The sequence below is a fragment of the Bos indicus x Bos taurus genome, chromosome 5 (assembly GCF_003369695.1).
Source record: "Bos indicus x Bos taurus breed Angus x Brahman F1 hybrid chromosome 5, Bos_hybrid_MaternalHap_v2.0, whole genome shotgun sequence".
Taxonomy (NCBI): domain Eukaryota; kingdom Metazoa; phylum Chordata; class Mammalia; order Artiodactyla; family Bovidae; genus Bos; species Bos indicus x Bos taurus.
Genome location: NC_040080.1, coordinates 90,980,821 through 90,994,657, shown reverse-complemented (window position 1 = coordinate 90,994,657; position 13,837 = coordinate 90,980,821). Strand labels below are relative to the sequence as shown.

The window sequence follows — 13,837 nt, the reverse complement described above, 5'->3', positions numbered from 1 at the left end:
CTTTTAGGATTTGGAATAGCTCAACTGGAATTCCATCACCTCCACTAGCTTTGTTCGCAGTGATGCTTCCTAAGGCCCACTTGACTTCACATTCCAGGATGTCTGGCTCTAGGTAAGTGATCACACCATCATGGTTATCTGTCTACCTAATATTTACATATCTGGGAATGTTCTATAGCATTCCAAAATGCTGTTCTTGATTTCAACAGCCAGTTTCAGGTTCATGTCCCTTTGCATTTCCTCAGTATTTTGTTTAGAACTTTCTTACAGGGCTTTTTTTCCCTCTGTATTTTATGATTATTTGTATACCTATCTTATCTTTCCTATTAAAGTATAAATAAACTTGAGGTCAGAGATCTTAACTCATTTTGTATATCCTGCAGTAATTAACTGGGTCCTATACTGCAAGCACCCAAATTTTGGGTTAAGATAAATAATTATGATCTTGTCTGTCTCTTCATTTCCACCAATGATAGGGGGAGTGGCTGGAAAAACCAAAGACAAAAATGAAGAGGTACCAACCGTTAATCTCAGAAGTCTGCTTATCTGTGTATCTCTAAGCCACACAATGTTTATGCAAAAATTTGTGCCTCTCAAAATCTTCATACAATCATATGAGGTCATTAAGAAAAACAGGATCATGGACTATCCTTGAGAGGAGTTATCAGAGTCTTTAGAGAAAAAGGATAAAATTTCCAAGGCTTTCTTTTGTTTTCTTCTAATTTGGTTATACACACATTTGCACAATCTCAAAGGCAGAACTGAACTCAGAAGGGCCGTGATGGAAGGGCTGGGGAACATCTGGCAAGCTCAGAGTATGTACATACACTGGAACACTGGTGAGCAAATACCCTCCAGCAAAGTAGGCAGCAAGCACAAAAGGAATCTGAATTTGTGAAAAAACTTTGGATCACCAGTACTTCTTACCAGGGCAAGCTAGAAAATGCCAACACATAACCATATTCATAAACTGACATACTGCTGCTGCTAAGTTGCTTCAGTCGTGTCCGACTCTATGTGACTCCACAGAGCAGCCCACTAGGCTCTCCTGTCCCTGGGATTCTCCAGGCAAGAACACTGGAGTGGGTTGCCATTTCCTTCTCCAATGCATGGAAGTGAAGTGATAGTGAAGTCACTCAGTCGTGTCCGACTCTTAGCGACCCCATGAACTACAGCCCACCAGGCTCCTCCGTCTATGGGATTCTCCAGGCAAGAGTACTGGAGTGGGGTGCCATTCTTACCCCTAAAAGGACTGTAGGTAAGGGCCTAGGGAAAAAATAATTGAGGAAATCTAGGCCAGGAAGGAATATATAAAAGGCGAGATCCTCTTTTGAAGCAGAAGACAAATACAATTAAATGCAGTGAAAGACAGCAGGACAAAGTCAAAGGATAAAGGAAGAAAAACAAATACACAAAGGTCACAATGATCTCAAACACACGAAGACAGAATGGAATGTGTACATCAATGCCATCAAAAACAGAAGCTGCCGTAATGTCCTAAAGCAAAGGATGTGGGTCCAAGAGAAGATGCCTTGTTGGACTTCACGGCAGTTTTAAACAGTGTAGAATTGCAAAACAGAACTGAGACAGGGCTCTACCTTGGAACCACCCAGAGAAGGGAGGCTGCCGAGTTAATCTAATCAGGCTGTGATAAGAGACCGTTTGATCAGCTTGCTGGTGCACAGCCAGCAAAAGAGGCACCGACGTCTTTGAAATCTTTCAGATTGATAGAAACGACCTTTGTACAGTTTTGAACAGTCTTCAAATAGAAATGTTAGAATAAAGTATTCTGATTAAACATAGCAGAATAACACATCTCCCTATCCCCTCAGTTCAATTCAGTTCAGTCGCTCAGTTGTGTCCGACTCTTTGCGACCCCATGAATTGCAGCACGCCAGGCCTCCCTGTCCATCACCAACTCCCAGAGTTCACTCAGACTCATGTCCATTGAGTCAGTGATGCCGTCCAGCCATCTCATCCTCTGTCGTCCCCTTCTCCTCCTGCCCCCAACCCCTTCCAGCATCAGAGTCTTTTGCAATGAGTCAGCCCTTCGCATGAGGTGGCCAAAGTACTGGAGTTTCAGCTTCAGCATCATTCCCTCCAAAGAAATCCCAGGGCTGATCTCCTTCAGAATGGACTGGTTGGATCTCCTTGCAGTCCAAAGGACTCTCAAGAGTCTTCTCCAACACCACAGTTCAAAAGCATCAGTTCTTCGGCACTCAGCCTTCTTCACAGTCCAACTCTCACATCCATACATGACCACTGGAAAAACCATAGCCTTGACTAGACGGACCTTTGTTGGCAAAGGAATGTCTCTGCTTTTGAATATGCTATCTAGGTTGGTCATAACTTTCCTTCCAAGGAGTAAGCGTCTTTTAATTTCATGGCTGCAGTCACCATCTGTAGTGATTTTGGAGCCCAAAAAAATAAAGTCTGACACTGTTTCCACTGTTTCCCCATCTATTTCCCATGAAGTGATGGGACCGGATGCCATGATCTTCGTTTTCTGAACGTTGAGGTTTAAGCCAACTTTTTCACTCTCCTCTTTCACTTTCATCAAGAGGCTTTTTAGTTCCTCTTCACTTTCTGCCATAAGGGTGGTGTCATCTGCATATCTGAGGTTATTGATATTTCTCCCGGCAATCTTGATTCCAGCTTGTGCTTCTTCCAGTCCAGCGTTTCTCATGATGTACTCTGCATATAAGTTAAAAAAGCAGGGTGACAATACATAACCTTGACGTACTCCTTTTACTATTTGGAACCAGTCTGTTGTTCCATATCCAATTCTAACTGTTGCTTCCTGACCTGCATACAGATTTCTCAAGAGGCAGATCGGGCGGTCTGGTATTCCCATCTCTTTCAGAATTTTCCACAGTTTATTGTGATCCACACAGTCAAAGGCTTTGGCATAGTCAATAAAGCAGAAATAGATGTTATTTCTGGAACTCTCTTGCTTTTTCCATGATCCAGCGGATGTTGGCAATTTGATCTCTGGTTCCTCTGCCTTTTCTAAAACCAGCTTGAACATCAGGAAGTTCACGGTTCACGTATTGCTGAAGCCTGGCTTGGAGAATTTTGAGCATTACTTCACTAGCATGTGAGATGAGTGCAATTGTGCGGTAGTTTGAGCATTCTTTGGCATTGCCTTTCTTTGGGATTGGAATGAAAACTGCCCTTTTCCAGTCCTGTGGCCACTGCTGAGTTTTCCAAATTTGCTGGCATATTGAGTGCAGCACTTTCACAGCATCATCTTTCAGGATTTGAAAGAGCTCAACTGGAATTCCATCACCTCCACTAGCTTTGTTCGCAGTGATGCTTTCTAAGGCCCACTGGACTTCACATTCTACTCTTTCCCAAAACACCACTAGAAAGATAATGAAGGCCTCTAGCAGGATAAGGGAACAATCAGTTCAGGAAGAGAGATGGCATCAAGAGTTGTCTCTAGAAATAACAATAAAATGATGGATTAACTGTTTAAAAAAAAAAAAAAGGAAATGTAATCCTAGTAAACCAAGTGATTTCGCTGTGAATAATATTTATATTATTTGATATTTGATTATTTATATAATCAAAATAAGGCAAGCACTGAATGCTGATTTAGCAATAACAAAAGTAATACACTGAAAATGCAGTGCACAATGAGTATGAGATGGGAGATGAGAAGCAAGGATAAAGGGAAAAGGAGTGTGTGGTATCCAGGGGGTTGGGGAGGAATGAATAAGAAGAAAAAATTCTAATTTTTTATAGTAGGAAATGAATAAATAATGTCTCATGTTGGGGGAAAAAAAAGTCAAGATGTACTGGTAAAATGTTACACAGAAATAGAGAGATAAACACCAGAAGAAACGGTTAAAACAGTTGAAAGACGTGGTCTCTGGGGAAGAAGAGGATACTGCTTATTTTTGTTGTTGTTACAAACCTCACAGTAGTATTTGATTATTTAAAACAGATTCATTAATTTCATTTTAAAAGTAAAAAAATGAAGAGGAATGCTAAATCTCCAATGAAAATCAATATGCTCTGTACAATCTCTTGAGATTTAGCAAACCTAAACGAAAAGATCTACTGAAGGTGGAGACAAGTTGCCAGGGTCAGTAATTCTCCAATCCGGAGAGTAGTCTGCTTCTTTCACTACCTGACACTTTCATCTTCACAGATGTTTATGTGGTCAGTCACTCAGTCATGTCCGACTCTGCAACGCCATGGACTGTAGCCCACCAGGCTCCTCTGTCCGTGGGATTTCCCAGGCAAGAATACTGCAGTGGATTGCCACTGCCTTCTCCAAGGGGATCTTCCTGACCCGGGGATAGAACCCACGTCTTCTACACTGGCAGGTGGATTCTTTACCACTGCGCCACCTGGGAAGCTGACAGATGTTTATGCAAGGAAATATTTCTAAATTCTAAATATTCCTTCTGTTTAGTTCCATCTACTATGTGCCGGATACTCATGCCACAAACTGGGGATGTAAAGAATTAAAAATAAAAATAAAAGAAAATGTTCCTGATTTTAAAGACCTTACGAGTCCTATGTGGGAAAAATACACATGAACAAATCATAATCTATTGGGTAGTCAGAGAGAGATTCTTAAAAATGCAACTCAAGAAAAAAAAAAAAATGCAACTCAGATCATGGGAGTGTGGACTGTTTGTGATAGAGCTGGTCAAGGAAGCTGTCTTAGTGATAGTCCTAGTTGAGCAAACCACTAGCAGACAAGAGAGCAAGCCAGGGGATCTCAGGCTGTCTTGTCCAATGCTAGTTGGTTGTCTCAACAGTACTTGGAACACAGAAAGCACTTAGTAAACACATGCTGACCTGAGGTTCTGTCAGCAAACCCATATCGAAATATTATAAACTCTTTTCTATTAAAACCACTTGGAAATAATCAGCTACTTGTATCCAAAGTATGTTCAAGATTAGACTACAGGATCAGACTGGGATGCTATCTCACTACGCAGAACCTTTCATTTTCCTCTAACTCCAAGAACAGCCAAGAGTGACTAATTTACAGAGGAGTGAGAGCATATGTGGTCTGAAAATTCAATTCTTTGGGCCATGCCAAAAGACAGCTAATTTCTGGCCTCTTCTCTCTGCGAAGCTGCTAACTAAGGCATGTGGGAAGCTTTATATCTAGACTCTCGTAGCTTCCAGTGACTGAAAGATGTTCTATGGGTTACTCCTTTTGAAGAGCATATGGCTCAGAATAAGTAGACATAGGACTTTCCTGGTGGTCCAATGGTTAAGAACCTGCCTGCCACTGCAGGGGACATGGACTGAATCCCTGGAATGGAAGATTTCACATGCTGTTGGGCAGCTGAGTCCATGAGCCACAACTATTAAAGCCCAGGCACCCTAGAGTCCAGAAGGTGCAGCAAGAGAAACCGTAACAATGAGAAAAACTCGCACACCACAACCAGAGAGCAGCTCCTGCTCTCTGCAACCTGAGAAAAGCCCCTGCAGCAACCAAGACCCGGCACAGCCAAAAATAAAGAAATAATTTTTAAAAAGAACAAGGAGATATGTACCTGCCACATCCTCATTTCTCCTTTGTCTCTCACAGGGAGAGCATCCTGAGGCCCTGGATATGGATTTAATCTTTATCAAGATATGAATTTCACACAGCCTGGCCCTTAAATATCAGATAAAATTTGGGTTTGGTGTAAAGAAACAACAATCAGTTCCAATGCTGGCGGGTTTAAGTGACTTTCAAGGGTAGTTTTGACACATCAGATTTTTGTCATACAGTAAGTTTAAAATCTAGCCCCTGTGGTGATAGTGAATTCAGCTATGTTTATCACCCCAACTGTCCTTACTCAATGTCCACTAAGTATTTTCTTCAACCTTGTGTTCTCGTCCCTATTTCCCCATTTTTCCTGTTAGACTGTTTTTTTTTTTTTTTCTGAAGTCCTATTTTAAAGATTTATGTAACATTTGAAAAAAAAAATCTAAAATATACATAAATATGCACCCCAAGATAACTCCAGATCAATTCTGTACAGAAAATCACTCACTAAATTTTTAGATAAGCATGTGCACCTAATTGTTCTAGTAGCACAATGCTGCAAGCAGTATTAATTTTTTCTTTCAAGAGAGATTAGTGGAGAATGTTACTTTTATACACTATACTCAAGGAGCCACCCTCAATGGAGCACCTCACAACTGGAAAACAATGAAATCCAACAAGATGACAGTGTTTGAAAGAGATTCAATCCCTCTAGAAGTAAGAAGTAGCAAACTCCTACTAAAAGTGTTAAACTGACTTTCATTTCATTTAATTCTATTCAGTAAGCTTAAAATCTGGGCTTCCCAGAGGCTCAGTGGTAAAGCATCTACATGCAATGCAGGAGACTCAGGTTCGATCCCTGACTCGGGAAGATCTCCTGGGGTAGCAAATGGCTACCCACTCTAGTATTCTTGCTGGGAGAATCCCATGGACAGAGAAGCACAGTAGGCTACAGTGCATAGAGTTGTAGAGAGTTGGACATAACTGAGAACGCATGCATGCATGCAGGCATAAAATCTTCATTTAAATCCAACATCATTAAAAAAAAAAACAACTAAATACCTCCTTCAAAATCTACAAAGATAAAGGAGGTAAAAATGTCGAAGGGTAATCTTTTCTTTTGCTACAGAACCTGTATAATATAACCAGCCCTACAAACAATCCATTTCTGGGAAAGATTAATAGGTTTAAGAACAAAGGTGGGAAAAGTGATAAACGCTAATTGAGAGAACTTTTTACCACTAAGAAACTCTGATTAAAATATGTAACTATTGCAAGATGAACTTCAGGAAGAAGGAAATTGAACTGAGAGGAAAGAGTCATATATGCAAAGGAACAGTGAACAAAGAAACAGATATTAACTACTATTAACTACACAGAACAATAATAACTAATAATTGAGGGGTATATAGACAAGCAGGTACTAAAAATGCATTTGTTCTTAAAGTTCTCATGTTGTTTGGGAGGAGAATTAAAGTTCTAATTGTGACTTGATTTTGAACAGGCATGTTCTCCGACCACAGTCAAATGGAGAAACACTCACCTTTGTAAAGAAAACTGAAAACCTAAGCATCTGACTCAGGAAACTTAGAAAAGGAGTGTAAGGAAGAAAAACATACAGAAGCTGAAAATGATAAATGAGAAAATAAAGACACACTAAAAAGATCAACAAAATTAAAAGCTTGTTCTTTGAAATGACAAACCTCTGGGAAGACTGATCAAGAGAAAAAATAGAAGAGATAAAGAGTTATACACAAACAAAGCAAAGGCTTTAAAAATAAAGAGAATACTGTCATTAACAATAAATTTGAAAACTTATACAAAACAAACTCCTAGAAAAATTAAACTTATAAAAACTAACTCATGAAGAAGCAGAAAATGTAACTTGGTAACAGGCAAGAGATGGGGAATGAAGAGACTGCTGAGATGACTTTTAAGCCTAGTTGTTGGGCTTACGAATGGGAGTTCTATTCACTCAGAAGTGGAAACCAGAAGTCTGGGAGATGCTGTATAATGTATTAATAATTTTGTGTGAATGTACACATGTAGGGAGGGGAAGGTGCTGCTGGTACAGGTGGTGTGAGCATAAGTCATACGTAACATTTAATGGATATGTTTGGATAGGTTGAAATGAAGGTTCCTTTAAGATATATAAATGGAGTTGTTAAATATGCAGCTGGAACTATGATCAGGAGTTCAGGAGAGATCTGAGTTGAAGATACATATTTAAGAGTTATCTATAAATGATAATTAAAGCCACAGGGATGGCTGAAAAGCTCTAGAGAGACAGAGCACTGTTTCTCCATACCAGCAACTGCAGCATCATCTGGGAACCCAACACAAATGCAAAGTCTCAAACCTCAGCCTGGACCAGCTGAATCAGAAACACTGAGAACGACAGGGTCCTGCAATCTGTATATACAAGTTCTCCAGTGATCCCAATGCAGGCTAAAATTTGTGAACCACTGCTGTAGAGTGAGATGTCAAGAGGGCTTGAGGCTTTGCCTTGAGAATTCCAAGATTTAACAGAAGAGGAGGAGCCTGCAAAGAGATGACTAGGAGCAACAAGAAGAGGGGAGTGAGAAAATGCGGAGAGTATTTCTAAAGAAGTGTTTCAAGAGATAGACTGGCAAGGGACTGGGACAGGCTGAGAAGTGAACAGGTGCTGAGAAAACAGGGATAATAAGCAGAGACAGTTCTCAGCAGTCTCATCATAAAGGAGAGATAGGGTAAAGGTGGGAGTGGTAGACTAAGCAATTTTTTTAAAGAGAAGAGTAATGAGCATACTGATCTGCTGGGATAAGAATCTGGCTCAGAGGGAGAGGGTGCCTGCACAGGAGCATCAGGGGAGCTGACAGCAGCAGCACGCCAAGGGGGCAATGCAGCTGTCCGCCTCAGTGGGAGCAGATTTTTACTACTTACAGCATTTAGAATTGCTATCCATGGTGATAAGAAAAGGCAGACCAACTTTTTGTTGGCTTTATTACCACTTTTCAAATTTCTACAGATACTGCACCCCTCACTGCCTGCACCAGAGTGGCTCACTCCCACTGGCCTCTGCTTGGTGTCACTGGGTGATAGGATAAGGTTTCTGAAAAGGGAGGAGGGGGTGGGAGCCTGAGCACTGGTGGAAGGACTGCCCTTGGCTAGGATGGAGAGGCCACGTTTTCAACCAGAAGGCAGGAGGTCATAAACATGATGGGCACTAATATGGTGAGTTTGAAGTTCTGATAGCAGGAAGCTGAAAGAGCTGCCATCAAATGACTTCTATTTCCCCCATGAGATCTCGTGCACAACCATCCCTACTGTGAGATGCCATGTCACACTCCCTTGGCCTGCTTTAATTAAACGTCTGATTCGTCAAATCCACGCTCACTAAGCAACCTTCTATATGTGATCAAGCTCCCCATGTAGGCCTGCCCGCGGGGCAAGAATGTGCTGACCACACAGACTAGAGTGTGTCTCAGTGGTTTCTCATAATAAATTGATAAACTGGTTTTTGAATATGATTTAGTTTCTATATAACCTGATTACAGAGAGCAGACGGAGCATGGTCCTTTTTATAGTTACATTCCTTACTGAGTTATTTTCTCAGGATCTGATTGCTTTTGCACAAAGTGACTACAGTAAATCTCTGGGCCTACAGAGGCATGGGCCAGATCCATAATTAAGCAGCCAATCAGAGGACTCCCCTTCTGTGACATGCCTTGCTCAGCAAAAGCTGGTGTTTCATTAGCTGTCGCTGGCCTGATTTCTACCTCTTTCTACATCCATCTGTTCATTAAGATACTTTAAACTGGCTATCTAGGCATTGACCTACTAGTTTTTACAGGGAGGAATTTCCAAAAATAGTGCAGGAAATAAAACAAGGACTTTGGTGAAATCTATTGGTATACCACCATTATTCATTTATTTATTCCATTATTCATTCAACAAATATTTACAAACTATATACCTTGTGCAAGGCTTAACATTAGAACCATGGGGGCTCCAAAGTCCTCAAGGGATTTATAATCCAGAAATAAAAGCAATGATTATTAGTTCCACAAATAAAACAGTCGTGTGGAAACGGACTCTGACTGCAGAGGGGAAATGAGAAATAAAGAAAAAATTCCTCATAGTAAAAGTGATTAAAGTAGAAACAGGCCATCAGAGGAAATCCTGGATGCTGAGTAACTTCAAAAATATGATGACTTAGAAACAGACAGCCTTGCCTAGAGGCAAAGGTTCCAGCAACCCATCTGGAAATAAGCACAAAAGTGACTCAGGACTTTCTGATATATAAAGAACATGCCAGTCTTTCTGCACAAGTCAGGCTGCAAAAAGGTTTATTTAGGGTTCTTATCCCCAAATCCCCAGGTACTGCAGTCTTTGGTTTGTTCTGCAATACTGAATCTGTCCCTCCTTCTTATCTTTGCCTCCCTTGCTCCCGCCCATCACGGTTCATACTCGAGCATCAGATGCAGTCTTTCTATGACCTAGAATCTTCTGCCACTGAATCATGTCAGTGGCACACAGACACAGTGACCACCACCCAAGCTCTGTATGAAGGATTTGATGACCTTGGGTATTTTTAAAGTGCCTACCACACAGCAGATGCTCAATTAAGATTCATTTCCTCCTTTCTTTCCTTTTTTTTTCCCTTCCCTTCCCTGGTGAGGAAGAGAGGGAAAAAACAGGAGCCAACAAAAAAGACAGATCTCCAGTAAGATAGCATTCATTAGTGTGAAAATACTGAGAAGGTTTAAAACCACTTCTCATTACCTACCTTGTGTCTGCGGGATGTAAGGAGACAGGAGTTTTGACCTTTTCTTTTCATATCCCTTCTGTGTGATGTCCCCTAAAATAGCAAGAACAGAAATAGGTTACTTATTATTCTTACTCTGTGGTTGTTCACTGTAAAAATAAAATTAATTACAGAGTGTTACAGAATTACCACATAGAGAGTAGGGGGAAAAATGTATGGTTCTTTGCCAAGGATTTTGCTATGTGTGATTTCCCACAGGCTTGGAGCTGACTTCTTATGGAAAATTGCAGGGCTGGTCCCTCCCTACACCAATCTAGCAGCACAACATGCTACATTCCATGTCAGAGATCCCCAAGTTCCTAGGCACCCCCCGTTTCCATGGCATTTAACATATACTAAAATGGAATGTGCCAAGGCTAGCAGACAAACGATCTTCTTTCTCTCCAAGGTTTCACTCTGACCAAATGAATGCAGTTGACTTGGGAGGTATTCAATTACACAGCTATACAGAACCGCATAAAATCACAAGTCTAGTTAAGGGGAGAAATCAAGGTTCAGGCACCGGGATGGGATTTCTGAAAAGGCCCTTCTGCACCCTAGGACCTGTGCTGGAACCCAGAGCTGGAATTCCCACATCTCTCCACTTGCTTCACTGGTTTGTATTTTTGAATATGTGTATGTCTTTTTCACAAGGTTAAATGGAAAAGTATATGTGAAGCACACAAAAAAGTACATACATGATAAATGCAGTAAGGATAAAACTGATTAACAGAGGACAAACTATGGCGCTGAAGATTTCAAGAAACCTGCTTTGTCCTAAAGAAAGAGTAGAAAATGGATGGGCAGGGAGCAGGGTTAAAAGGACCAGGAAATCAGCAGGAGAACAAAGGGACATTCAAGGGACAGTAATTCAAAGCTGGAGGAATAAATATATCCAGTGAATAAATATATGTGATGGTGGGGGAGGAAGCCCATACTGATGGATACAGAGATTTGAACTCATGGGTGATGAACGTCAGATATGTCGGTCTCAGCATTTGACTGATGGAGCAGGTGGGGGAGATGAAGCAGGGCTCACTGAACAGCTTAAACAGAGGAGTAACACTCGCAGATCATAGAGTGCAGCAAGTTCACTTTTTCTGAGGAATGTGGAACCAAGGGTAAAAGCCAGAGAGAGAAGTGCTTGCCCTGCTGCTACTATAGTGATCTGGGCAAGATACTAGTAGCTTAAATCAAAGATAGAGGTAGAAGGGAGGAAAAGAAGTGACTGGATTAAGAGAGACACTAGGGAGGAAAATTGAGTAGGATTTGATGACTGATTCAGTGTAGGATGGAGGTTTCTGGCTTGAGCAACCAGGCAGATGGTCATGATATTCTCTGACAGAGATATACCCCAAGAACTGGGTTGAAGAAGATAAGCGTTGAGCTCATTAGGAAAAGTCTATCAGACACACAAGAGAAAATGTCCAATCAACAGTTGGCTATATGAATCTAGAACTTTGGAAAGAGAGACCGATTTGGAACTATAAGGATATAGATGAAAAATAATACAATCTCTGGAGAAATGTGATTTCTATCAAAATTCAGATTCATCAACTGCACTTCTAGGAATTTATCCAATGATAAAATTCACAGAGGTGTACAAAAATCAACATAAGAATATTCCCTGAGTTATTCTTTGAATGGAAACACTGGAAGGACTCTAGACACTTATGTTATAGACCATCTGTGTCAGTGGCTTTCAAATCGGAATGGCTCTACCCTCGAGGGGACAACTGACAATGATTAAACACGGGTTCAATCCTGGTCCAGGAAGACTCCACAAGACTTGGAGCAACTAAGCCCATGTACCACAACTACTGAGTCCGTGGGCCTAGAATCCACGCTCTGCAACAGAGCACCACAATGGGAAGCCCGACCACCACAACTAGAGAAAGCCTACGTGCAGCCATAGAGACCCAGTACAGTCAATAAACAAACACACACATTTTGGAAAGAAAAAAGAGCCTGTTCAGCTTCTTTAAAAAAAAATAATAATGAATGGTTCTGTAGGTATATATTTGTTAATATGATAAAATGGTCACATTATATAACAGAAAAAAAGGAACTATACTAGACAGTTTATGCAGCATATTCAATTTTGGGACTAAAAATATTTTTATACATACAGGTATACACACAAAAAGAAAATCTAAATTTTAAATGCCAAAATGTTAACAATGGTTAGCTAATACTTGTAAGATTATTACAAGTTTCAGCTTTTTGTCAGTTTTGCTTGCCTGTCTTTTATAATTTTTCTACAATGAGCATCCATTATTTCAAGAAACGATAAAGATTTTTAAACTGCAATCATGACTACTTACTAGACTGTACAAATTTAATCACAATGGCCCTTCATCTCTGCTTTCCTAGTGAAATTAGAGAAACCCACAGTGCATTTTTGTGAATAAAAACCAAGAGTTTAGGTCATCTCTAACAATACACAAAACTAGCAGGGATGTGGGAGCCTACCAAGGAAACCTTCCTAAGAAGCAGGAAATAATGTCTTTCACTGAAAAAGAAACAAGCATTCTCCTGTCCTGTTCCACACTCTCAAGCTCTCCAATCTCCACTACACACACACACACACTCTCTCTCTCTCTCTCTCTCTCTCTCTTACTCACTCACTCACTCACTGATTCGCACACGCACTCCCTTAAGGGCACAAAGACCTCTTCTGCTGCCTCAGAACACATCTGATAAAGTAAAAAGCCTTTAAAAGCTTTCTTCAGTGCTTTGACTGCCAACCATTCACTGTCAGTAACTGACAGACTTGGTATCTTGGACATTAATCAACTACCAACCATCTTGAGTTGTGAAAAAAGTCAATCAAGAGAGTCTGATTCAGCCATGCCAATTAGCTCCATTTGTTCCATAAACAAGAAAAGACACTGAAGAGCCCTGGGAGAAGACACACTGCAGAGAGAAGTGAGGACTCCGGTGATAGCACTCACAAATGCCCCCTTCCTCTTCTCTGGGTACAAGACCTGCTCAAAAGTCACACTTGCCACCATCTGTTAGCCACTTCCTCCTGGTGCCCCCTTCAGCTCTGCACACACTTCCGTGATAGCACTAAGCACATCACTGGTACCTTGTTTACACATCTGTGTTCCTACGAGACGGTGCACTTGAGGGCAGGGACTGTGTCTTGTTCATCTCTACAGCCTGCCCACAGCCTGGCACAATAGACACTTGTTGAATGAGTGACTGAATGAACTGGTAAAATGAAAGCACCCAGGGAATAATAAATCAGAGACACACGTGCTTGGGTGGAAACTGGGAGTGGGAGAAAAAGAGGTCTTTACATTTAGGAGGAGCTGAAATGCCCAGGGAGAGAAATTTAGTGAACCAAAAAGTTTACTGAAACCTGACAGCTAGACCTTAAAGCTGGCCAGAGAAGCAAGAGAGGAATAAATAATACATAAATCACTGGGCACTGAAGCAGAAGGAACTCTACCAGAAAGTGATGTATCCCATAGCCAGAGAGCAAGACCAGACAGAAGGAATTCAGTTATCCCACATAACTGAATTTGTTATCCGCACTGCTG

General features: G+C 41.0%; 1 protein-coding gene across 3 annotated transcripts in view; it reads right to left on the bottom strand.

The window, feature by feature from the left end:
- Nucleotides 1-13,837, bottom strand: part of DIP2B (disco interacting protein 2 homolog B) — a 229,803-nt gene that overhangs the window by 108,824 nt on the left and 107,142 nt on the right. For all 3 annotated transcript variants that reach the window (XM_027542839.1, XM_027542841.1, XM_027542840.1), the window contains exon 2: nucleotides 10,272-10,343. In XM_027542839.1, the coding sequence (XP_027398640.1) occupies nucleotides 10,272-10,343 (72 nt within the window). The remainder of the gene's footprint in view (nucleotides 1-10,271; nucleotides 10,344-13,837) is intronic.